Consider the following 26514-nt stretch of genomic DNA (forward strand, 5'->3'; position numbering starts at 1 on the left):
CTTTAAGCAGCCTCTTCTCACGACGGCATCTAAGTCTGTTGTCGCCTTTAAGAAACAGAGAATGACTCCTGGACTTGTCGGTGTTCCACGGCTCCTGGGATAATAAGGCTGACAGTGGTTCCTAACAACGGGTAGTGCCACCCCTCTGATCGGTGTCACCAGCTGAGCAGATATAAAAGAGAGGATGCTTGCTGTCTGTGGGGAGCTGTTGGTGTGCCCTCTCCTGGTTGCTGAGCAGACAAGCTGTTTGGCATTTACTGATTATCTCTCTGCTACCTTACAATTCCAGCTTGGACAGGCAATCTTCACAATTCCAGTTAAAAAATACTTCTGCTGGCAGTGACTAGTCATGAATTCGTCTCGCCTAAACAACAGAGCTGAGAGCCACTTTAGAGCATCAGAGGAGCACGAACTGCAGACAGTGGGGAAGAAAGCTTGGGACAATCCTGTTTACAATGGCTCTCCTTCTTCCTCCTTGAAGATTCAAACCATCTACAACCCCAAGTCTACCTTGGAAAATCCCTATGAGAACTTTGAAGAGGTTGGGGATCCACTGCCCTACCAAGAAGAACAGAGCAAAGCTGTGGATGGGAAGACAAGTCCTTTCCTCAAGTGCTTCTTCTACGTCTTCAGAGGCATAAGAGGTAAAGCTCTGACATCCCACTAGAAAGGATTTATTAGCCCTCAGAACGAACAGTCGTATGGGGGGATGAGAGAAGGGATGCAGAAGGTAGAAACCTCATAGTGTCTGTGTAGCCTAGGGCCCTGCTCAACATACAGTAGCATTACTCCAGAGATCATGTCTGGCTGACCTGGAAGGAGCATTCTCATTCCGTGTGCCTGGCTATAGCTTCACAGTTTGTCCTGTTACCTTTACTACAAGGTAGTCGGAGACTAAGGGATGTGCTCAGGGTTTTGCAGTGAATCTGAGCTTTGGACAGAGCTGAGATATTCAGAATCCCCAGGAGTCATCACTGTGGTGATGAGACCATTCTGTCTATGTATGCATTTTCTAGACAGTGGTCTGGCCCCTGTGTTACAGTAACTTAAGAACTGATAAAAATATCTACCAGAGAACATCTAGGACTGAAATGCAGGGGATTACAGGAATGTATCAAACAGTGCTTTTCTTGAAGACAGCTGGAAGAAAGAGGTGCTGTTTTCCAGTTTAAAAAGCAAAGGGGAATGAAATATATGTAGGCTTAATCAGAGACAATCAAAACTCTGGGAGCAAGATAAGTCTCCTGTAAGTATATAGTCCTGGGCAAGAGCATTATTTGAACAGTTACTTATAGAAGGCATAAAATCCTAATATTGTAAAAAGAGGGAAGATAGACCAAGGAACTGTTTCTTGTGAAAATTACATTTTCTTGCCAGTGTCGCTTTTCTTGTTTTCTTCCTGACTTGGAATGTAAGAACCTTTCTCAGAGCTGTACCCTCTAACAGTACATGTGAGTGAATAACAGTATAGCTTGGTCCTGATTTGCACAGCCCCTCTATGATCAATACTTATTTGTCATTGTCATTACAGTCTAACACTATCTATTCACATGCAGTCAGAGCTGAGGCTTTAGAGGTTTCTCCTGGCTGAGGAACGGTGCTGGGTGGGCTTGGTGGGTAATTACAGATTTCCTAAAGAAAGAGCTGAAAACAAACCTCAAGCGATATAGTATTACAGTTTCTGGATGCAATCTGAAAGGGTACTGGACCAGCCTCGTGGTCCTTCAGGTATCATTTTGGGCAACTCTCTGAACCAAATTTTCAGGGATATTTGAGTGTCCCTGAATTTAGATGTTCCAAGTACACTTCTGTTCTCAAAGCAAAGAAAGTCTGTGCCTCTGCTTCAAACATATAGAAAGTAAGGTTTCTCTGCCTCATGGGGAAAAAAAAACAAACCAAACCTGTTAAAAGATTGTGATGTAGTCATATCTGAGGATGAAGGTTGTTATTTAAATATGACCTGAACGGATGGGTGAGTTGTTTCCACTTGTTTTTCTGCATTGTGGAGATTCCTGTAGACGACAGGACACTCTCTCCTTCACAGCAGTTAATCCAGATCTTCTTCAGGCTGTTATTTCTGTTGCTGGTCTGGATTGTCCAGAACAGGCTACTAGTTGTCTGCCCAGGAGTGAAGGCGGATTCTGGAACAGTCACTACGGTAGTTGATGGTGCAAAAAGCTCTCTGATCTGCTGAGATGCCAAAGACCTGTCAAAATGACAGGAGTAAATGCATACAGACCACTACATCACTTTTGCTTGCTCCAGAGAAACAAAAGCGGTTTCTTATCTGCAAGAACTGACTTCAAATGTGTGGCCTTTGATCAGCTTTGATCCTGGCTCGCAGGAAGATGATTGCTGCATACTACTGGGGATAGGTATCAGGGCTGAGCTCTCTAGGAGCTGCAGAAAGCAGCAACACTATGGATATTATCGACATGGCTTCTATCACTAGGCTTTCAACTGGAAGTTCTTATGCCTTTCAACTTCAGGAGCATTCCAGAAATCACAACAAAAAGCTGTTTCAAAAAGAACAAACAAATACACTAATGGTATCAGGCGGTTCATCAAACCCAAAATATCAAGGCTTCTTTTAAAGGAAGTGTTTCTCTCTTATTGATCAGTCCTGGTGACATTTAATGAGTTGCTTTGACTGTAGAAAGAAATAGGATCTCTAGCTGTTGCAATTGGCATAACTGTATTGGATTCAGCACAGCTCCATTGATAGATGTCCTAAAGCCAATTTGGCTCTAAATTTTATGCTGAAAATATTGAGTTGTGTTATGTGTGCGAGTCTTATGACCTACAAGAAAACTGCAAGAGTTTTTAGGTAAGCAAGGGACCTAATGGTTCAACGTGCGCTGAAAGGACTAGTATCTGTAAAGCTAACATCAGATGCAGTTCTGCTACAGAAGTCCTAACAGAAGGTCAGCTGTTGGCACATGGGTGACTGAGTTGAAGTTTTATAGTTTCAAGAGACCTTGTGACAAATCTCTGCAAAGAGTAAGCTGAAAAACAGTCAGAAAAAGATCAGTCCGTAATGAGCTCAAACAGAAAATTGGAGAGTGATTTAGCAAAAATAAAAAACCAATATATTATAGTTTTGGTCGGCCCCAAATCTTTTATTCATGCTGGAATTGTTCTAGTTCTTCTTAGGGGTTATTTAACACATTTTTATAGGTCTTAGTCAAGTTTTGAAATGAAAAGTGGTTTGGCCTTAAAAAGTGACAAAAATTCAACTCCCAGCGGAGTTCTTTGAGAACAGGGCTTCAGCTCCTCACATGGCCCTTGAGAATGGCCATCAAAACTCAGCAGTCGCTTCTTTATACCCAACAGGTCTGTGGGGCACTACACTGACTGAGAACACAGCTGAAAACAGAGAGCTTTATGTGAAGACCACACTGCGAGAGCTGCTAGTCTATGTTGTGTTCTTGGTGGACATCTGTCTACGTAAGTAGCTGTCATGTCTCATAGGCATCCTTTCTGTGTGCAGTGTGAGGGGAATAATGTGAGATTTTATTATTAGTCTTCCTTGCTCTGCTGTAAATGTTAAATTTATTGTACGTGCATTCACTGCAGCAGGAGGTTGCGTTATTAACCTATAGAATAGGTTAATAACTCTACACAGAAGTAAAATTACTGACCATTGCTAATTGATAATCGTTAGATTTAAGCAGTATTTTCAGATTCATATTATCAGTTCTAGCCATTGACACCACAGTCCTAGGAGAATCTGCTCAAGGTTTTTAATTATTTTATTTAATTCACAGTAAATGTTCAAGACCCAGAGAGCAGCTCCAGAAACTTCCTGGCATCAAAGATACAGAAGTCAGAGAGATTTTCCCCTCTGAGACTGCAGGGGTGGCTGTGGTGATAAAGCAGATAGCAGCTCTCACTGTTGTTCTTGGGTGAATTTAATGTGTCCCTGTACTGAATGCTAATGCTAATTGACTTTGTGTAGATAGAACAATGGCTGTTTGGTTTTGGGAAGGTTCATTCATTATCACAAATGAACACCAGTGGCATGGGATAGTGAAGAGGATTATATTTCATGGACCCTATGGCAGGAGAGATTGACAGACAATAGCAACCTAAGTTATTATCACACTGGCCCAGGGAGACAGTGCTTCAGTCACTCTTCCTAAAGAAGCAAGAGGTGCACACGGACGTACATGTTGTCACACACTGACTCATCCAGAAGGTGTGGGGGGATTGTGTCTTGAACGTCAGCTGCTTTATTTTCCTGCTGTGCTTTCAAGAGCAGAACATGTTCTTAGTGATCACCATGACGGATGTTTTTCTGAAGGAAGAGGAGCACTGGAGAGTTGAAACAACATGCTCATGGAAGTTAGAGCCTGCTACTGTTGGGGTTTCTTGGTAGATGAGAACTTACCTGGAGCTTTCCACTTGGAAAAACAGGGTGGTCTCTGTACCTTTGCAGCTTCACATCAGAAAGTCAAAATACAGAACATGGGCTTTGCTCTGAGAAAGAAAATTTCCCTCAGAAATTTTGTCTGAGAACAAAAATCATTACCTGGGATGTTCAGTTGCATCATCCAATGGTATTCTCTCTCTACTAACCTCTTACAGTCTGTCAGTCTGACAGTTTAAATTCTGCAACATGCAACAAGTAAATTTGTAAATCCCGAAGAAAGCAAAAGGTCCTAAGATTTCTTCTCCCATGCCTTGCTCAGCTTACCTGTGAAAGTACAAGCTACACGTAAAGTGAATATATAAATATATTTATATCCGGCTCCTATATTCAGGTATAAGGAAGGACCCTTCTCTTATCTCTTCTCTTAGTGACATATGGAATGACAAGTTCCAATGCCTATTACTACACCAAAGTGATGTCTGAGCTCTTTCTGCAGACCTCTTCAGATGGTCGTGTCTCCTTCCAGTCCATCGGAAGCATGGCTGACTTCTGGGTGGTGAGTACAAATCTAGCCCAGCATGGGGAACCCTGTAAATCTCAGCTAGACTGGGACATTCAGTTCCCTCTGAATTTGCTACCTAGTGATTTCAGCAAGGCATTTTATTGCCACAAGCTTTTGCCAGCTTCTAGCAATAGTTACAATAGCATTTGCGTGCAAAATACTCACTGACTTAAAATATCATTTATCCCTCTGAGCACTGTGGCCAGAATACTGGCTAGGATAAGTGTTGTGTGTGCCCAGAAGAGTCCATTTCCCAGTAATTTACCAGCTGAACAGGCAGGACATAACAAAAAAATTAAAGCGATCTGAGCATCTATTCATTGCACAGATGGAAAGAACTGATCCAGAGAGGCCAAGTGATTTACTTCATGTTTCCATGTGGTACAAGTGACTTTGAATCCTACAGCCCCATGTCTTCATGCTGGTGTCTTAGTAATAGGCTTTTGTCCATTTTCATGGCAATTTGGGAACAGCATACTTAACCTGCCTGTAATTCATGCCTGGGCTTGTCTGATCTATAGATTCTTTATGAAGAAGCTGGATTACAATTTGCACTGACTTTTATCAAAGAGAATAAAAAAGGGGAAAGATGTCTGGGGTCTAACATATTTCTGTCAAAGAACTGGTGAAGGAATAATGAGAGCCACAGTGAAGGCCATTGAGTTATTGCAACCACTTATCTCTGACAGACAGAAATTGTTCATCAATTATGTGATGTCTTTTTCTATCATATTAAAACACTACAGCAAACAATGGCACTATTGATTTTCCCCTGGTGTTTCCAGGACACTGGCACACGCTCTTTTCATAATTCACAACTGGTGCCAAGGCAATTCCTTGAGACTTGTGCTGACTGAAATGGAAGAGACAAAGAGACTTGTAGAGCTCTTGTCTCTTTTATGAGCCCAGGAAGGTGCAGCAACTGTACAACAGGCCTGTGAGAAACCAACAATGACCCTGCTGCCCAGCATCCCTCCTCTATCAGCAGCCCTGGTCTTTCCCCTCCTTAACATACATCCAACAAAGACACTACCTTTGTCTTGGGGAGCAGAGAGGGGCAGGTCATGTCTTACTATCTCAATCCCAGGCTAAGAAAATTCCCTCTGTGTGAGCTACAAAGCAGTTGTTCTCCTCTCCCTCCCTTGCAGTATGCACAAGGTCCCCTTCTGGATAATCTTTACTGGACAAAGTGGTACAACAACGAGTCCCTGACAGCGCACAGCACCCAGTCGTACATTTATTACGAGAATCTGCTGCTGGGTGTCCCACGCATGAGACAACTGAAGGTGAAGAACAATTCCTGTGTGGTCCATGATGACTTCAAGGAGGAAATCTCAGGCTGCTATGATGTATACTCAGAAGACAAGGAGGAAAGGGTCTCCTTTGGGCTCATCAATGGAACAGCGTAAGTACATCTAATCCAAATTAGTCTCTTCTAGTTAAAACAAGATCTGCTAAGCTGCAGGATGCTGAGGGTGAGTTTCTCACATAAGGCTGGAATTCCCCTTGCAGTCAGAGGCAGCAAGTCCTTTTCGTCTATCAATAAGGTCAAGTGTCTCTTTGAGGAAAAGCACAACAGATTGAGTGGCAAAGTGGGACCTGTTGGGAAAGCCATGAAAAATCCAGTGGAAAATTAGGTAGAAATTTTTGCCTGTCTTTAAGAGTGTGAAGTTAAATAAAGACCTTTGGGACCAGATCCATCAAAAGGAGGATACTATTTGCTTTCCTCTGGGATTTCAGGAGCCAAAGAGAAGAAAGTACATATCTCTCATCTTGACAGCCTATTTCTCTATAATAATGTGAGGTAGCTTCAGTTTAATAACTCTTTACTTGCTGCATGGGTCTTGATCTGTGAACAAGAAATTATTGTTCATAAGGAAATATAAGTGCAAGAGTGTTCTAAGCAGATGGTTGTGTGCAATGTGATAGAAGGCAATAGAGCAGATCCTGGGAGCAACCTCCATGAAAACAAGACTGACCTAGCCAACGGATCTCAGAATTTTCCCTCCATAATATTGCAAGTCATGTGTCACTGCTGGGAAGCACTAGACTAGAAAACTAACAACAATGAAGAACTCATTAGGAATTAAGTGCCAATTCTTTAATTAAAAACTGTTCTGTCCCTTGAAGATATAGTCTAATTTTCCAGGCTACAAGGTCATATCCAAGCCTGGGGTGGTGAAGCCTTTGCTTATGGTTTGTCTGTTGCAGATGGAGTTACCATTCTGAGGAGGAGCTGGGTGGTTCATCTCACTGGGGAAGACTAACCAGTTACAGTGGGGGAGGATACTACATAGACCTCAAGTTGACCAGAGAAGAGAGTGCTGAAGCCCTACAAGTCTTGAAGGAGAAGCTGTGGCTGGATCGGGGAACACGAGTTGTCTTCATTGATTTCTCCGTGTATAATGCAAATATCAATCTGTTCTGTGTTCTGAGGTAAGCTGAGTCCAGCTGAAAATTCTTCAGCCTCTTGCATCTTCCTCAGTGCCATGGTTTCTTAAAATGCAAATACTTTATTAAGGTCTACCAGTGGGGTAGGTCTGAGTGGTGTCAGTAGAAATTGTATGGATGAGTAAGAAGTCTTGGTCTTCCTGACATAACCAGTCACACTTCTCTTTATCTTTCACCCTTTCTTGTCACAGACAGTGAAGCAGCAGAGATATGGCTGTGTACACACATGCACAACTCTTCCACTCATGGTCTGATGGATAGATCATGCTCAAGTTTGCTGCCTCTCAAAATAATCCCAGAGCCTCCATCCTCTTGTTTATAATTATCAGAGTTTTCTTGTCCCCTTCAAGGTTAGTTGTTGAGTTTCCAGCCACTGGTGGTGCCATTCCTTCCTGGCAAATCCGGACAGTCAAACTTATACGATATGTCAGTGCATGGGACTTCTTCATTGTTGCCTGTGAAATTGTATTCTGTGTCTTCATCTTCTACTATGTGGTGGAGGAGACTTTGGAGCTGCGTATCCACAAGCTTCAGTACTTCACCAGCATCTGGAACATCCTGGATGTTGTCGTCATTCTGGTGAGGACTCTTACACGTGTTTTGGGGGGAGCAATTGCAGAGAGGTATAAGAGCCAAAATAAATGAAAGAATGTGGGAACTAGTCCAGATAGGACAAGAGCTGGCAGAGGTTTTGCTTTAATACTAAAATGAACTAGCAGAATTAATGGATATATGCTCTTCTGTCAACTGTTAGGAGAAAATACTTTCTTTAGAGATGCCCTAGAGTCTGTGAAACCAGGGCATCATTCAGTGCATCAAGACCTTATTTCCATCCCCCACCAGTAGATTGCAGCTGTGAACTGCTATATCAAGGAGTTCTGTGACACTTTAATGTCTGAGGAAAGCATAGGTACAGTGGTCACTGCAGACTATTCCTCTTCGCAGCTCTCCATTGTCGCCATTGGATTTCACATCTTTCGCACCATTGAGGTGAACAGGCTGCTGGGAGAGTTGCTGAAACACCCCAACACCTACGCAGATTTTGAGTTCCTGGCATTCTGGCAGACGCAGTACAACAATATGAATGCAGTCAACTTATTCTTTGCCTGGATCAAGGTATTGTAGTGGGTCTGGGAGGTGCCAGGTCTCCAGTCAGACCTCTTCCTCTAGATAATTTGGGGGTTGTCCCTTCCATCCCTCTGAGTAAATGAGTGTAACAGCTATACAGCAGAGGATTTTCCTCAAAGTCATATGCTCTGTTTTGCAGTAAATCTGGACAACTTTTCACTCTGCATTCTGAAGCCAGTTATTGGGAGATAACATCCAGGGCGATGAGCTCAGACATTGTGGTATAAAAGTGGTTTTAGAAAATGCTGAGTACAATGTAACTTTGTCTATCCTGTACTATTTTAGTATTCTGGAGGATAATCTTGTAAACCATGCTTTCCTTTCATGATGATCCCTCAAGAACTGGAAATTACTCATGTGTTGGCGTGGACTTTGCATTTCAACCAAAGCATCTTGGCGTGGTGGAAAGCCACTCTCTATTTGGGGCTCCTTGTTAGCTTTAAGAAATTTGTCCTTCTAGCAGTCCCTATTTGTATTTTCCTTTGACACAGGGAACAAAGCCATATGTTTATGACCTCCAGGAGGATGGTGGCACACCCGGGACAAATATCCTGAACACTAAGCCGCTATTCCTCTAGCCCAGCTTTCTTCTCAGTGCTTTGGTACTGTAGTGAACCTCTCGTCAGTAAGCATGCACATACCTGAGAGAGACTGACCTAGCTGATGGTTTGGCCTAACTTTTCCCCCATTCTTTCATCCTGCAGATATTCAAGTACATTAGCTTTAACAAAACAATGACCCAGCTCTCCTCCACACTGGCACGTTGCGCCAAGGACATCCTGGGCTTTGCCATTATGTTCTTCATTGTCTTCTTTGCCTATGCCCAGCTGGGTTACCTTCTTTTTGGGACACAAGTGGAAAACTTCAGTACCTTTGTTAAATGCATGTAAGTGTATAAGATAGAACCATGTTTCCATAATTTTATCAAAAGAATTTCACCCTTCCCTACAGATACAAATCTGAATGTCAATCAGACACCTGTTGTATCTCATTGTAATAAAGTCACAACAGTTAATAAGTCACTCATAGTCCTCTGGTTGTGACATCTTCATGGGCAAAAGAACACAGTGAGAAAATTGAGAGTAACTGACAGATTTCTGGTTGTTGGGGTTTATTGCTAAGGATGAGTAGCTGAACCTACACTCTGACTGAGTGGTTTAGACCCTGCTCTGGCTTGTTCTTATGCCCATCTGGGCTGCAGACGGGTTCAGGTTCACCTCAGGACTGTTTGAAGTTGTAGGATAAATCCATGTGCCTTTGTGTGATCTTGGGCTCTTTCTTTCCTCCAGCTTCACCCAGTTTCGGATCATTCTCGGTGATTTTGACTACAATTCCATTGACAATGCCAACAGGGTCCTTGGGCCTATTTACTTTGTCACCTATGTGTTCTTTGTTTTCTTTGTGCTCCTGGTAAGCAAGAAAGTACTCCTTGTCCCAGTATTGACAGCAGTGTTTGAGAGACCCCTCCTGACAATCCCTGAGTTAGGTGCAGCGCTAATGCTTAGAGGGAAAGGGAGTTTGTTACAGAAGCTTTGCAGTGTGAATAGACCACAGTAGGCAAAGAGTGTGTTATTACAGTTGGGGATTTGATTATTAGGGTGACTTAGAGCCATATTCACATGTTTTAAGGTGAAGACTAAATCTGACTGGAAAAACCACTAATGTGTCAGCTGAATTCAAGGGGATCAGATCAGCTGTTCTGTAAAAGGCAGTGAAAAAAACATGGGGGAGAGTCTCTGGCTTCCTAGGCAACGGATGCAGAGGGATGCTCATAACATCCAGGTTAAACAGCCAGTGTCAGGAATCCAAATGTAACTTAAGATTTTTCAAGAAAAGCTATCCAAGGTAGTATTCAAGCTGGTAACAAATACCTGCAATCACTGCTTTCACTGCAAAAACATGAGAAAACACAGTGTGGCTGAAGGGGGCCTTCTCTTCACCCGGTTTAATTTGCCCAAGAGAGACTCTGTGGGGAAATAGCTCCTTGTTTAACTAAGTCCTGCCTCTTGCTGCTTCAGTTGCTGGAGCAGGCAAGATGTCTTATGCATATTCACCTCTCTTCTTCCCCTTTTTCTAGAACATGTTTCTGGCCATCATCAATGACACCTACTCAGAAGTCAAGGAAGAGCTTTCAAGCCAGAAGGATGAGCTTCAGCTCTCTGACATCTTGAAGCAGGTGATGAATAGTGAAAGCCATGCTACTTTCTAGCTAAATCATGAAGCATTTTTTGGAAGTCCCTGAACTAAGTGGAATTTACTAGAGAGAAACAGTGGTTGCCAACTCCAGATCTATCTTCTTTGTGTGCAGAGGAGTCACAGTTCCTTTCTGGAATAAATCAAGCTCCCAGATTCTTCAGCAATGAGAAGATGAAAAAGCAGAGGTTGGGGGAATCTTCTTACTTGATGTAGTGTTTCTGAGAGACTTTTCTTCCCAGGATGGTCTCTAAACAAAAGTCCTTTCAAGTCCTTGATAGATTGTACTTTGATCAATAACACAGCAGGTCCTACTTTGCTAAGTTGAGCATGTTACAGTGGTGCAAATGTAGTGGGTTACATCTGGATTTCCCATGGGCGAATTCCAGAAAAGTTCCTGGAAGGTCACAGCTCTGCTGTGGGAGCAATATTCTGCAAAGAACAGTATTTGAGACATTATCTTAAACAGCTGATGGACTGAGAGATCAGATAAAAGAAGAATTGTGAGAAGAAAAGCAGAGGACTAGCATGTTGCTGTCACTTTGAAAGTGTGATCCTAGTTTAGAGATGAGGTTCATTCAGCAGTGTTGTATTTTTGCTTGTGGAAAACTTAAAAACTTCCTGTATTACTTAGCGTAGGCTCACCTGTGCTCTGCTCTACTTTTGACTGTTCTGTCTGCGTGATTCTGTGTCTGTTCGCACCTTTTTGCACCTTTGGTAACAGAGCTACAACCGGACACTCATGAGGCTGAAGCTGAAGAAGGAGCGGATTTCTGATGTGCAGAAAGCACTGCAGAATGGAACAAAAGAACTAGACTTTGAAGACTTCAAGAACAGCTTGAAGGAGTAAGTGAGTCAGCTTGAGGGATGCCCACTTAGCTCTTTCTTTTGGTAACACGGGTAATCTAGATTCTCTGGTTTTCAAGACTGGGAGAGCAGTTAGCTCAGATCTGGGCAATTTAAGACTCAAAAAAAAAATAGTTATCTTTCCCCGCATGTTTAATCTGCTGGTCTAAATAGGTTTGTGTTACTGTCTCTTGCCCATTTGGGGTGTTGAGGTTTGTCACTGGCAGGAGGAAACAATACACTGATTTCAAAAGTGGTGTTCCCACACTGTTAGAGCTTAACAGTGTAATTCTGTGCTTTCAGTTTTCTTTCTATTCTTTTTCAGACTGGGCCATGCAGATCATGAAATCACAGCAGCTTTCTGCACGTTTGACAAAGATGGCAACCACATCCTTGATGAAGAGGAGCAACAGCAGATGAAGCATGACCTCGAGGCAAAAAGGGTAAAAAAGGGCAAGGAAAGAAATCTTCTGTTTGGTAGAGTTCACTCCAAAGTGGTCCCAGGAATCTTTTTGGGTTTGTGGTATAAACTAAGCAGGCAACTCAAATACAGTTCCAACTGTGCCTGGGTAACAGCTGAGTATATCACTGCCTGTGATATTGTGTGTTATCCACAGTAAAGCTGACACAGAGTTAGTATCCAGCTTTGCAGGAGTTTCTTTATCTTCCAGGTTGCTCTGAATACAGAGATTGAAAATTTGGGGAAATCCTATGGTGACAACAACCTGGATGAGAATCTGATCTACAGGGAAGCAAGGAATAACCACGCCAATAAAGCCAGCTGGGTCTCCAAAGAAGAGTTCCAAGTGTATGTTTGTGCTGTCAGTAGTTTCAGCCCTCTGCAAATGAGGAGTCTGATTCCCTTCTGCTTCCTTCCCTGATGTAACTCTTTACAGTGGTGTTGAGCGGTTTCAGTAAGATCTTGTCTCTTTTATCTTGCACATGCATAAATAAGCAGGTCAGGAGATAACTGGGACAATTCTAGTAATGTAGTTTGCCTGTTCGTATAAAAAATTAAGACATTTTGCTTTCTGCCTCTTGAATAACCTCTGCAGCTGTCAGCTGGCCGCAGGCAATATGCCATCATATTTCAGATCAGAAGGTGGCCCAGATAACTGGGCCAAGGGAAGCTGATACCTTTACAGAAGATCCTGTGGGAATAAATATCCTTGATTTATAGCCTAGTTGGCCTTTATCGTCCAGGTCCAAGAATAACACTTGGCTGTTTCTTCCACAGCAGAGCATGGGATAAATACAGCACAGAGAATCAGGAGATCCTGATTCTGCTACTGAGAAACACTGAGCAAACCACATAGGGCCATATCAAAGGAGAGGCAGGTGCAGTACTTAATAATGGAATTATACTGTGTCTGAACTGTGATCCAAAGTGGCTGGGATCCATCCTAAGCAGAATCACTGATTACAGATGAAAACACAGTACAGCAGGAAGTTATGCCTTCAGTAGGTATGAATCAATATCTGATGGGGAGCATTCACTCCTGTTTGAGGTCTGGCCCATTGTCTGTGAGATATCTCCTGCAAATCCTACAAATCATCACAAGAAAAGGCTTACAAATGCTCTCTGTGTCTCCCCCAGCCTGCTGCAACGTGTACTGCAGCTGGAACTGTCCATAAACAGCGTTGGCTCCAAGATTGATGCAGTGGTGAGCAAGCTTGATGTGCCAGAAGGAAACAAGCTGAAGAGGAAGGACCTGGTGGGCAAACCACTGGATGATGTTAGTAAGGTTGGTAGCCCTCCACCATGCACCTGAACCTGCTTCACATTAGGTCTTCACACAGCCCTGCTCTGTGAAAGGACCTGGTATCGCGTTTGCTTTTCCAATCCACATTGACATAAGACAGAAAGGGTTGGCCAGGGTCAACATTCTGTATGATCAAGCCTTTTCTGTTCAAGAAAAGTAACACTTTGCTTTTATGTCCCCTCAGTTAACTATGGTATCTTAAAACACACCTTCTGGCTCCTTTGAGGCCAAGCTCAATCCTGTGGCAGTGGATGCAATTCACTGACAATTCAGTTGCTTTGTAACTGCTTATCCTCAGATGTTAAAAGAAAAATTATCAGATGGTCCTTTCCAGCAAGAACAGCTCATGACAGTGTTGTGGACTGTGATCTTAACAACACCTTGCCTGTGGCTTATTTATAAGACATATGTGATGGAAGACTGTTAGTGGTGTGCTTACAGCATCTCGCTGCAGAATTGTGACTTTTGCCAAAGACTGCCTATATCCAGTCATCCAGTGTATTTTGGGTCTTCAGCTTAAAAGTCAAAGGCAGCAAGGCATGTGGGAATCATGTCATTACTTCATGCTTTTATGGCCTTAATAATGAGAATAGCCAAATGGCACAAAGTGACCTAGCTGAGTAAGAAAGAAGCCTTCCTTTTACAGGGTAGTCTTGTGATCACTTCCCATTTGAAAGAGTGTCTTGAAAGGTCCAACTTCTCATGTGAATGTACCTGAAAGCTTATTTGAGTAGCTGTTTGCAGATTTGCTTTGCCACAGCATTTCTGTGAATGTTCTTGTAGAGGGTGAAAAGGGATGAATCTTTCCTTGTTTGTTTAATGCTTGAATGTGCATTCATCACTGTACTGCAGTAAACAGTATATTAGATCTTTTATGGACAGGCAGGATTGTACTAATTTCTGAAAGAATGTGGGAGGATATTTAAGTATCATGCACACCTTACCTCCCTCCTGGAGTGTCACAGAAGTTCTTGGTACCTTTCTTCTGGTTCACAGGAGGAAGAAGCCAGTCAGGAAGAGCTGCACTCCCAGAGCCTAGACCAACTGCGGAAGGAAGAAGTAGAAAGTTGGGGGATGGAACATGTCCAGAGAAACAACCTGAGTGGTAACTCTTCCCAAAACGGTGTCTACCACATCTTGCCCCGGTCAAATGTGCTGGGCTCACAGGTGTCCAAGAACATCATCCAGCCATAGCTGGATGTGCACTTCTAGCAAACAACCAAGTGCTCTCACTCTGGCTCCCACGGTACTAAGTCACTGTCAGTTGTTCTCCCACTGTTAGGATAATCCAGATAGCTGGACATAGACACCACTGTTGTCAGAAACTGTTGATGTGAAAAATCAGGGCTGCTCTTTTTCAGTGTAATGATGTATAATGTCAAAGAGTAGAACTTCTGCCCTCTCTCCCCTCAGTATCTCTGGAGTAGGTGGAATTCAGAACCAGGTGATGTATGAGGTTTCTGCCTCTCTACAAGCTGACACAAAGTCTCTTATCTATCCTTTCCTAAAAAGCAGGAACCCCAGAACTCTGAACACTTCTGTCCAGAGTGGTGTATTGCAACTTGTTCCCAACACATGCAATTGTCTGCAGAAAACAGATGTGATTATAATGTAAAGAAAACAGAATATAATCATTAGAGTGAAATGGAAAGAAGAAATTTAGCTGTGTCTACCTGGTTACAGACAGTTTTGTTCTGCTGTAGCTTGTTTCCAGATTACCTTGGTAACCTTTCTGTATCTTAGATTTAGATGTTGAGGGAAGAGGATACTAACACCTAACTTCGGACAACTACAATGAGAATTGACTGACAGTGTAATTGGGAGGAAATCTGAAATACTCTAAACTGAGAAGCAGTTGTTACTGGTAAAGTCTGAGGTCTGAGTGTTAGGGAACAAACTTCTGGTTATATGGTCTCTAACACAGCTGTTGACCCTCTATCATTTATTTTCACACTCCTTAAATTGCATCTCAAGGTTCTTTAAAAAACTAGCACCAAATTTATGAAGTTGTGATCTTTCTTGATTTTGCCGAGGAAACAATTTGCAGTTGGAGGTGCTGACACCATTTCAGTTGAAGAATATTGTGAAAATGAGATGTGTCAGTTTTTCAACCACATACTTCTTTTCCAGGCATTTCTCCCTTTGCTGAGATTTCTCTTTCCTTGTAACTGGTGCAGGCTATTGCTGCTATTACAGGGTCAGTGTAAATGTATTCCAAATATCTTCATCACTGATATTCTACAGTAGTTCACCTCAAATAGGCTCTGTAGGCTTAAAGCCAATAGAAATGTGAGTTGTACCAGACAATTGCTAACAGTTCTCATTAGTGCTACACTGTTGAGCATGCTATGCAGTGTAGTGATAAGTTTAGTGTGGACCTTGTGCAGGGGCATTTTGTATTGCCACCTTTTTTAAGATGTGTGTGTCACTGCATTCTGTGGAAAGCCTCTCTGGCAATATCTGATGGACCTCAGGATCAGCCCTGTCCACAGATGGCCCAGACACCAGGGCTGTCACAGCTACAAGATATCACTGATAAATTCAGAGGGTCTTTCAGCTGCAAGGACCTAGCAGGAGCTGTGAGGAGGAGCTTGTCACCCAGCCCACAGTGAGCTTAGATTTCGGACAGGAGCTGTGGGCACAGTAACTGGAGGCTCTCACAATTCACTTCCCATCAGCTGGTCCTGCTGTTGGGAACAAGACTTGCCTGGGAGACATTGCCATAATTCTTGACTCCCATTTCTGCTGAATTCAGAATTGAGCAAGAGCTTCCTACCTTCAGCTTTTCCAGCTGAACTTGCAACAGTGGTGTTGCTTACTTCCTCCTGCTCTCTGCATTGAAGCTATTGTCTTACAAAGAAGAAAACAGCCTATGTCAGGAGAACTTCCTGAAATGGGCTTTCTTTCTTTCTTTTTTTTTTTCCAAAATTTTAATTAAACAGGAAATCTATATGCTAAATTGTAATTGAACAGAGGAGCTATGTGCTCTGTAATGGGCTTGAAGAGTGCACACAGCCCCCCCTTGCAGTTAACTAATCAGGTCCTTTGTGTGTTGAAAGACATAGAGGGAGGTTCTTCCTTAAACTCATTTGTAAGACCCTGTTTTAGATCCTGGATCAATATCAGTCTATGATTACCAAGGCATAATTGCAAAATCAAAAATGTAAGCTCTTTCTTTGAGGTCTCTGAAGGAATGCCTTTTCCACAGACTCAAAATATTGGGTGAGGTTCTGAGTCTCTGTTACTGCATAGATATGAAATACTTGGGATGCCGATCTGTGAAGAACTAAGTCTAACACCATGGGAGAGATCCAAGAAGCAACTGTCTGTTTGAGGTGGTTGATCCTGTACTAATGGAGTCAGTGGAAGATATATTGCTAGCTGAGGCTTAGCTTCTGAACAGAGCAATAATTACCATGAAGGCAACAGGATCCTGAATTCATGTCCTGCCAAGAAAATGAAGGTAAAAATTATCATCTCTAAGGCCTGGCTTTATAAAGCCTCAGATTTCTCACAGGAAGAATGTTGTTTGGTTGTTCTGCTCAACAGAACAACCTTCTGCAGAGAAGGTGGTACAGGACCTCCCTCTCTGCATTGCCCAGTGTTTCTGTTCCCCTTTTCAGCTGTACCAAACACCCACAGGACCAGCCCCACTTGCCCACTGAGGCAAGGATACTGCAGCCACTGCAGAACAGTGAAAGAGCCTGTCACTAGGCACGGGAAGGCAACCTCCACCACCCTGCCCCTTTCTGCATAGGGACCCCCATAAGTGTCAGGGAAAGTGGGGGAAGCACAGAGAACAATGGTGTGATAGCTGGACTCAGATCCATGGGACAGTAACCAACAGCCTCAGGCAACCAGCTCACAGGCACTGTGGTCTGCTCTTTAGGGCATCAGGAGAAACAAAATGGTCATGTTTGCGCTGCAGGGCTTGTTTTTGCCCAAAACTTGGGAAGCCAGCTTTCCCCTGCAAAGGGAGAGCATGGGAGTCTTCACAGGGCCACTGCAGCTGGGAGAGATGCCTGCCCCTCACTTTGCCCCTCTGTAGTAAACACAGGAGACTGTAGCCAGAGATTAGACTCTAGACCAGCTTGCCAGGACTCCCCCCTTCCCACTGGCAAGAACAGCCTGGCAGCCTCCTCTCCTTTGGGCTTAGGGGGCAGTAGTCAGCTGCCATGTCGAGGAGCCCTAAACCAGCTCTGGCTGGGATCAGACAAGAACTGCAGGCTACCGTGGTCTCCTGGGTCAGCTCCTTTCCCACTTTCTGGCAGAAAGACCACTCCCTTCACCCTGTGCTGTGATTTTGGTGGTGCCAGTGCTGCTCAGTGTAAAACAACTTTGGTCACTGGCATGTGCCTGTGACTGCATTGATGTCTTCTCTCTTGCATGTACCTCTCCATGTAACTGCCTTGTCTGTTGTGTGTCCACATTGTCATGTGTATGATGTGTCCTAGAGTAGGGCAAGGAAATTACTTGTTCTCAGCAAGAGCTTGTGTGTAACTGTCAATTGTGTCTTCAAACTGGTTAAGAAATAACATAAAACCACTGAATGGTAAGTTCATACATCTTTTCTTTTCATATATGTGTTGTCAGGCCTCCTGTCAGGAGCTGTTATTATTTAGATGCTGTATGTCTGATGGGGAAAGTAAAGTATTTTTTCCTCAAAAAAATAGGTGCGTAGCTGTGTTTTGTTTCAATCTGCAGAGGCTAGCCTTCCAAACTGCACTGTCCCAGCTGGTGTCTTGAGGTGGTTAAAAATCTTTCGGAGGAAATTTGGAAAAGTATAAGGTGCTCTGAAGAGATACCACCACCGTGGTTATTTACATTGGCAGTTGCAGTGGATATGACCTCTCACCCATTCTGGTAGGTGCTGTGTGTGCTCCAGAGAGGCTGACATAGAGCACTCTCAAATTCAGCCAAGGGAGAAGGAAACAGTGTCCTAACCATGGTTCCCAAGCACAAAGTGAGGCACAGAGAGATTCACTGATGTGTGCAGGGAGGGGCACGGCAGACACATCTGAAAGCAGGCTCAGGCATCTGGCAAGGGGCAGCCCCAACCAGCTGTGGCCATGAGCATGGAAAGCTCCTGGTAGCATCTCTTCCCTGTGTCTCTCCAAGAATATGATGCCATTATCGTAACAATGAGCAAGCCTAACTTTTCATGTTTAAAAGGAACACATAAATCTCCAGACCCCCCACAAATACAGTCAAGCTCTATTTATGTTATGTATTTATGGTATTTTATGTTACCTATCAGCCAGTTTTAGTTTACCAGTAGATGTCAGCACTACTCACAACCCTTTGCACCTACAGCCCCTTCTCAGTTCCGTTTTCAAAGGAGGCCAGAAGCAAATCTCCCATTTGTTTTAGTCAGAGAAACTGAGACATAGAAAAATTTCTTTCTTGGTATCAGAGAAAAGACAGAAGCAGAAATCAGGTTTCCAACACACTTTATGATACTAGACCCTCACACTTGAGTATTTGTTTCAGGCTTTATCACTCTGGTAGATCCTTCTCCCTACAACCTGTAAACAGGGTTTGTAGAGGTTTTGCTCATTTTTTTCAGTCTTGTGGAAAGTCCTTAATAAGTGTTATTATTAGCCTAGAGCTGCTGATAACTGACCAGCCTTTAGCACAGGAGGTTGTTGGCTGGAGACTGCCCTGCCCCTGACTCTTAAAAAAACTGCCTAGCAGGAGTCACTTAAAAAGAAAAAGCAACATCAGGGAAACAACTATCAGTATTCACCGAGTTTATCAGTAACTAGTGAAAAGGGAGGGGAGAAGCCAGCAGCACCTGATGCTCCAGCTGGTTACAAACCCAGATGAAGAGTCGTGCCATCCCTCCACTGGTCACAGAAGCCCTAATTCAGGGTCTCCAAACCCGAAAGCAAGGAGCCTGGTAGTGTGAGAGCAGTAGAAGTAGGAGGAATTTCAGTTGAGTGCCAGGTCCAGCCCCCATGCTGGGCTCAGTGGCCAGGGGATATGTCAACATGAATATGTTTTGGAGAGAGGTGGCAGAATTCAATGTTTGAGGAACTGAGTAATAAGCCCTGCTCGTGACCGAGTTTCGGAGGTGGAGAATGCCAGGCGTAGCTCACTGCCAGTCAGCCATGCTGCACACATGCCAGGCACCTACACGGGTGGCAGAAGGGGCCAGCCCCCTGGGGTGCGGTGAGCTAAGGCCCAGCCCTCACTGGGGAGTGCTGAAGGAGGAATGCGAACGCCCAGTTGACAAAACAATGGCTGTTTGGTGATGGGTCTCCAGCCTGAAGTCAGCCAGGCTTTGCTGGGGCATGCCACAGCAAGTTACCAAGAGAGCCCCTGTGCCTGGCAGTGACAGGGTTCTACAGCACAGGATGTCCTAGACTCTGGATGGTCCTGTTTCCTGGGCACTGTCATCCACAGAAGATACCAATCATTTCTCTGCTGGTACACTCCCCCCTAGGTGCCAGAAGGCACAGCAGCCTAAGAAAGAGCCCCTCAGAGCAACACGCAAAGCAGGAGCTTGAAACTGGCTTTGCTTGTGCTGCCTGAGAAGGGACTGAGGAGCCATCCCAAGCGGCCATTTCTAGTGGCTGTGACTACCTTCAGGGTTCTCTTCTGCAAAAAGCATCAGAAATAACAGCAAAGGGGGAACTCAGACAGAAAAACTCCATATATGTGCATACACACATGGATGCACACACCAACATATTACTGTAATGTGTCAAACCACCCAGGTTGTTCAGACATGCCTGGAGTTCACATAGTGAGCAGGTTTTGAAAGCATGTACAAAGATTTCTGGGACAGACAAAAGGCCAGAGCTTCTTCTCAGTTCCCTATATAATAGACAACTGTTACAGCAACAAGAGATGGTAAGCTTTCTGAATCCTTTCAGGAATACAGCCTCTTCTGCCTCAAAGACTTTTATCCTCTTCAGGCCCAGAAGAGGCCATGCCACCAGCATGCATTCTCTACCATGTAGGTACAACAACAGTGGAAGTCCCATAGCACCAGAGTCTGGTCCCTGACCTGCTTACTTGGTCACATCGATCAGTAAAGACTGTGAGTTTGCCTTCAAAAGAGGTAAGTCATAGTGGAAGGAGACTCATGACATCCAACCCATGTCTAGATTTTATAAGAACATCAACGGGTGGAGGGAAAGTGCACAGTGTGGCACTGAAACAGTCACCTTGGTCGCCTTCTCTGTGTGCTGAACACACTGTGTTAAAGGCCTTTGCAGCTCTGATTTCACCAACCTTGTTAGGTTTGGCAGGATTTGTGAGAGAGGGCAGGGAGACCTCTCAGGAAGGAAACCCTCGGGGACTATGTTCATGCTTGCCTGTTCCTTCTTGCACTGGGGAGGAGAAGGAAAGCCTTCGATGTGAATCGCCCAGCCAGGGCCCTGGTGCTTCAATGGAAGGCAGTAGTCTGTGGGCCATGTTTCAGCTACAGAGGTCAGTTCTGCTCTGAGATACCTAACAGCTTGGTAACAGCTGTTACCAGCTGAGATATGTAACAGCTTGGTAACCTGCTGAGGAGGTGCTTAGAGTAGAGCAGGAGAGAAGGCTGAAATGGATGGAGATCAGTGCAGAAGTGGGAAATGGAGGCACTGGAGCAAGGAAACAAAATGCAGCAAAGCTCATGGGTGATCTTATTTTTAAACAGAACAGATTGCACTCGCTTTGGTTCTCTTACCACATAGTCATGATCAGGGAGAGATGTGTCCAAATGGACTATTTAGCATTTGGGCACCAGGGCCTGTGTCCGGCTGCTGTGGTCGGGGTTCTTGCCATGACACAGAACAAGGAACACCAGCTACAGAGTTCTCACGTCTCCTACGTTCTTAGCCTGGTGCCCATGGATTGTTTCTGGATGTGCCTTTGTACACACTTTAGGAGATGAGAGTGCTCAGTTTCTTATCCTGTCCTTCCTCTCTGAGTCATTAAGATTTACTCATTGTCCTTTCTCTCCCAGTCCGAGTGCCTGGAGGAGCTACCTCTAGATGTGCTGCTGTCCTGGTGAGCAGCTAAACTCAGTGTCATTAACACCTGCCACTCCTGGTGTTTCACACCTAGCCTCTCATTTACTCTCTATTCAGACCTATCTTGGCTTTTCTCTAGTGATTCTCTACTCCTCCTGCCTCTCCTGGTTGCTGCCAATTGTCTCCAACACTAGGACACTACCTGTTCAGTGGCTCCTGGGTATCTCTCCCCCTCTGCCCTTTTGCATGTACTAGTCATCTCCACTTACAAGCAGTTTCCAAACTAGGAGAGAAAAATTAGGTCTGAAAAGGAGCAGAGCAACACTGTAAAAAAAATTGAGATGCCCTGGCCAAAACAAACACCAGGCAGTGGCTTTACTGAAAGAGATAGCTAAATATTGAGATGCACTTGGGACCTAGTGGAACATAACCAGTGAGGCCAGATGGAAGGTGAGTACAAGAGCTCTGGCTTAAATAGCTTAGGAATGTTGTGCACTTTCTTGTGGTGTTGTTGGGTGAGCTGTGCAACCGAGTGCTTTTTAATTTTTGTTCTCCTCTTCAGCTGTGTTATTGCCTTCATCTTCAAGATAAAAATCCAAACATTTAGTCTCACTTACTGTTTTGGGGTCTCTTTGATAACACTTGCTACTTAGTGATTCCTTGGTTTTTTTCCTCTGTCTCCCTATTAATGAAACTGAGGAAGTGTGCATCAGAATAGGGGACAGCTGAGATTTCTGAGCCTTTGCACTTTTTCTTTCACCTAATGTGATACTCTGAGTTGGAAGGTTGTGGTTCAATAGGCCTCTGTTAAGGTCCTATAGCACTCTTAGGCATCTAGAAAGGCACAAAAGAAAGGGGAAGTTATGGATGAGACAGAGTTAGTCTCTTATCTCTCCTTCTTCAGAATACAAACTGTTTGCCCTAATGCTATGTCATGTTCTGCTGTTGTGCAGGGTCCCTTTAGGGAAGGATACTCTGAGACTCTGGGTGTACAGCACCCACTGCAAAAAAGTCTGAATCTGTTCAGGGCTACCACAACAAATCCTAATGGCAGAAGCTCAGGCCTTGGGAGTGAATAAAAGTTAAATCAGTTTTTAGAAATGGCTGGTGGGGCCACCTGGACTTTGCTCCTGAGAAAGGAGGTGAAATGCCTACGTAATGTTGTGTATGTCAACATTCATGTCTAGGGAGGGCGCTGACCTCTGTAGAGCTGAGTTGGGACAGATAAAACACACTTTAATCCTGTTAACCTCCTGCAGGCACTGAGGCCCTCAAAAGGGAAGCAGAAGGATGGAGTGCCCATTCCTGACTTGCAAATAGGAATACAAACTGCACTTGAGGGAGTCCTGTCCCAGGACCTTGGGCTGAGTGCAGGAGAATCTTGTACTGGGAATCTTGTATTGCTGCCCCAGCTTAGCTTGGTGCATTTCTTGGTCTGAAGTCCCAGGCTTTGTCCTAAAGGCGTGAGAACATGGGGCAGTTGCAACTGGTGTCTTTCCAGATGTGCTTTCTTAGGGAGGACATGGGAGCTTCTGTTCTCCTTAGCAATCTCCCAAAGTATATCTCCCTAGAAGCTGCTATACAGCATAGCTATGATGTATCCCTGGTCTAGGTCTCTATTCCCAGCTTTCTGATCAGACCTCGCCATTTCTGCTCCCTCTGCATGTGTTATTCTCCTCTCTTCATCTACCTAGACTGTGATAGAAAGGAGCATCTCTGTATTTTTATTGTACATCATATGGTAGACATAGGTTCTCTTTAATGTTACTAACAGCAGTGAATCAGATTGGTAAATATCTGAGCACGTTTATGATGTCAGCTTTTTCACTCCTGAAGAACTGCCATGGTGGTTTAGGTGCACTAGACACTTTACAGTATAGATTTTATATCTGTGCCTGATTACTTGCTTTACCCAGATAATACCCATGTGTAGATCTGTTGATCCTATAGTTCAACTACTTGTGACTTCTGTCAGAATCAAGCCCATGATATCTCAGCATTTCTCTTAGATTTGCTTGAAGCCTTTCTTATCTTTAACCAGTTATGGATTTAGTGCTACTATGAATTCAGATAATGGACTAAATGATTAACAAAACCTGACAGAGTCAGATTTCTTCTACATAATCTGCAAGTCTTGCAAAAGCCAACTTCCCCAAGGCAAGCAGCACTTTAACCAAGTAAGGGAGGCCAGTCAGCACTAGCTTTGACGTGATGAGCAATCAGGGTGGAAAAAGCATGATGAGATTTTTTTTGTGCCTAGGGTGGTGAATTTGTATATGCAGCAGTTTCAGCACATGTGTATACATATGTACAGGGTGTGTCTTTTGGAATGGTTTACTGGAGCTTTTGGAAAAGAAGAGATAGGAGGCATCACTCAAGCATCATGTCTGATATTGCCATCTTCTACATTGATCTCAGAGCTGCTTTTATACAGTGAGCATTGGAATCTGCTTATTGATGCATTCAGTAGAGAAGGCAATAGTATAATCATCATGCAGTTCCTCCTGGACCTATTTCTCATGCACTCTTGCTGGTTCAATTCCCTGAAATACTTAATGAGCTTTATGAAATTTAACATTAGGCAGGATAAAACACCCTGTGTTAAAAAACACTCTGGATCATCACAGCAATGAGATAAGAATCCTGAAAAAAGCAGTGGAGAAAGAGATTTGAAAATTTTGTGTCTAGTGATTTTGCAGGCCATGCCTGACTTATCAAGTGGTGGCAAGTCTTGGCCCATTTGAAAAGCTGGACTAGAAGGAATCCTCAGCACCACATTCAAACAGATGTTTTTGTGATGCTGTGGCTCAGGCTGCAGGAAGAAAGGAAGAACAAAGCACGGCTTTCAGCACAGAGCAGAACTCATAGTCCTCAGTAACTTCTTATCCACTCTGTGTGCTGGGACACATGCAGGACATGTCTAGTGTGACCAGAACCCATAAGAAAGGAGCAAAGTTCAAATCACTTGCAAACAAGAATAATGCTTTTCAGCAGGGCTCCTCAAAGCCTCACTTTTTGCTAGGTCTCTTCCCCCATGCCCAGGACAGCATCATGGTCCCTCTTGCTCTGCAACCCCATAGTGGCAGCCAGATCAGAGCCTCAAGGTGGCAGGGGCTAAGGAGCAACAGGAAAGACCTCAAACCTGCACTAAAACCTGCATGAGATCTGAAACATGACCCAGGTTGTTCTTTCCTTGCTATCACAACATATCAAAGCGAAGCCTGTTAGCATTATTTGTTTAATGCCACTCAGTAAAAGCAACAGGGCTTTGCTAAAGCTTTACACTGGGCTAATGCCTTTGCTGTCTTTCTATGAAGACCACATCCTTTAATCTGCAATAAAGGCTGACAGTTTACAAGGCAAATGCCCCTTTTTGTGGATGAGCAGCACAAAGCAGTGCTGGCACCCACCAGCCTACAGAGCGGTGGGTGAGAGAAAAGTACAGTACATAACATCAAGCACTCATCAAGCTTGTTGAGAGTATTCATCTTTTTAACCACAGTCCTGGCCACTGTTTTCTGTCCTTGTATTGGCAGAAATCTTCCTCAGCAACAGTATGAGCTAGATAACAGGATTAGTAAAATTATACAGCTGAAAAATACTCGTAATTGGGGTGGGACATGAAACAGGCTGACGATCATAAGGCTCTTGAAGAAGCCTAGAAGACTGCTGCTTGAAGAATGGGCTACAGAAAAGCCGGAGCTTACAGCCAGATGCTGTATTTGGCAGATTTGGTTCCTCCCCACATCTGGGGTCTCTGCCTATTTCTTTGCCATCACGATGAGCTTAGGCACAGGGGGCATAGAAGTGGATTTTCCATTCCATGAAGTGCGGGAGGAGCAGTACTGTTTCCCAAAATTGGCATCCACCAACTCTGTCTGAGGAGCAGCTGTGCAGCTGAAGGTAACTCTCAAGAGCAACCTGAACTTTTAATTGTCCTCCTTCAGCAAGTTGTTCTCCTGCACCACTGTGCAGACACCATGTGGAGCAGCAAGTTCATGACTTAGAAAATGTTCACCTTTGCTCTCAAGCACACAGGCCCTTTTTTCTCACTTCCCAGGCACATGACAAGAGAAGATTGTCTCTGAAGCTTGTTGAGGGGTAGTGAGTATTTAGGGTTGAAATACGTTTAAAGATAGAGATGTGCATGCTTGGTGAAATGCTAGGGCAAAAGTCTTCAATGTAGGCAGATTTTCCTTGAAAGAGGAAGTTAAATCACAAAGGAAACATGAACTTAAGTCCCTTTCTGACCCACAGAGTGACTGAAGATAACATTCAGCAAACTTGATCCTTGGGTGTACCTATGGCAAAACCTGCCCTTCTGATAGATCTCTAAGGCTACTTCAATACCCCCATAAACTCACCTGCTGACTCCTGTCAGCCCTATAGAGCAGTGCAGCTTCCTAGGTGTGGGTGTCTTCTGTCTAGTGCATCAACAGCATTGAGTACATCAGCATGCCTGGAGGGAGGCAGCTGTCGGAAGGGGAAGAGATGAGCCTTTGGAGGTTTTATTATTGTTACTGACTGGGTAGCTAGTGGTATGTTTCAGCTTAGCTAAGCTTTAAATTGATCTAGCAAGAGGTGTTGTTAGAAGAAAGCAATGCTGTACAGAACTGCAGAGGGTAGTCAAACCGGAGACAATTAATATGATGACTTGACAGCTCTGCTATAAATCATACTTATAAACCATAAAAGTGAGCTTTTCCTGCATTCACAACATCAAGGAGCTCGGGGAGACAGAGCTGATTTATAAAGACAATAGTGCTTGGGAATGGGAAGACAAGGAGAAGCCTTGACCACAAACCAAAGGAAATAGGATATTCCCGCTTTCACACGTTCTCCTGGCCGGGAACACATGGCAGCACGGAAATGCAGCCTGGAGGACAACGGGTCACCCCAGCGAGCTGCCCTGACCTCCCCAGTCCCAGCAAGGGAACACCCGAGGGAGCACGCTGCCTCTGGAGGGGTAAGATCGGAGTGTCACCGCCACTCTGGGAAGGGCTCCCAGGGCTGCCTGTGGCCCCAGCTGACCCGGCTGGACTGGACACGACACATGCCCTGGGTATGATGACCTTCCCAGAAGGTGGGAGGAACAGCGGGTGCTTCCTCCCACTCCCCGGCCGTGCCCCCCGTGCCGGGGCGCGCAGGAGCCGCGGGCATTTCACCGGGCACCTCGTGTCCGACGCCCACTCCTCGCGTCGGGGGTTCCCAAGGAGCGAACACCGCCGCTTCCCC

General features: G+C 44.3%; 2 protein-coding genes across 5 annotated transcripts in view; both read left to right on the forward strand.

Moving 5' to 3' along the window:
* The first annotated feature begins 156 nt into the window (after positions 1 to 156).
* Positions 157 to 14509, forward strand: PKD2L1 (polycystin 2 like 1, transient receptor potential cation channel). Its single transcript, XM_008934544.2, has 15 exons — positions 157 to 644; positions 3334 to 3447; positions 4801 to 4928; positions 6083 to 6339; positions 7146 to 7370; positions 7736 to 7964; positions 8331 to 8501; positions 9218 to 9399; positions 9803 to 9923; positions 10591 to 10689; positions 11431 to 11552; positions 11878 to 11995; positions 12224 to 12360; positions 13150 to 13297; positions 14312 to 14509. Exons 1-15 carry the CDS (start codon positions 350 to 352, stop codon positions 14507 to 14509), a joined length of 2544 nt encoding a protein of 847 aa, XP_008932792.1. The 5' UTR covers positions 157 to 349.
* Positions 14510 to 21669: 7160 nt separating this feature from the next.
* The window catches only part of LOC103767398 (ATP-binding cassette sub-family G member 2-like), a 24453-nt gene continuing 19608 nt past the window's right edge, over positions 21670 to 26514 (forward strand). For 2 of the 4 annotated variants that reach the window (XM_018069103.1, XM_018069109.2), the window contains exon 1: positions 26120 to 26245. In XM_018069103.1, the coding sequence (XP_017924592.1) occupies positions 26135 to 26245 (111 nt within the window). In that variant the 5' untranslated portion in view covers positions 26120 to 26134. Of the gene's footprint in view, positions 21730 to 25163; positions 25183 to 26119; positions 26246 to 26514 lie in introns of those variants that run through there. The other 2 variants (XM_018069107.1, XM_018069108.1) reach the window with 2 other exon arrangements.

Source organism: Manacus vitellinus, unplaced genomic scaffold (genome assembly GCF_001715985.3).
Source record: "Manacus vitellinus isolate BGI_N305 unplaced genomic scaffold, ASM171598v3 scaffold_15_pilon, whole genome shotgun sequence".
Classification (NCBI taxonomy): Eukaryota; Metazoa; Chordata; class Aves; order Passeriformes; family Pipridae; genus Manacus; species Manacus vitellinus.

Bases quoted from the DNA above. Each gene is read 5' to 3' on its own strand.
- PKD2L1 (XM_008934544.2), top strand. From the start codon at position 350: ATGAATTCGTCTCGCCTAAACAACAGAGCTGAGAGCCACTTTAGAGCA. The intron at 8,502-9,217 runs GTATTGTAGTGG...TTCATCCTGCAG, and splicing joins TATTCTTTGCCTGGATCAAG to ATATTCAAGTACATTAGCTT. The intron at 10,690-11,430 runs GTGATGAATAGT...CTTTGGTAACAG, and splicing joins TCTCTGACATCTTGAAGCAG to AGCTACAACCGGACACTCAT.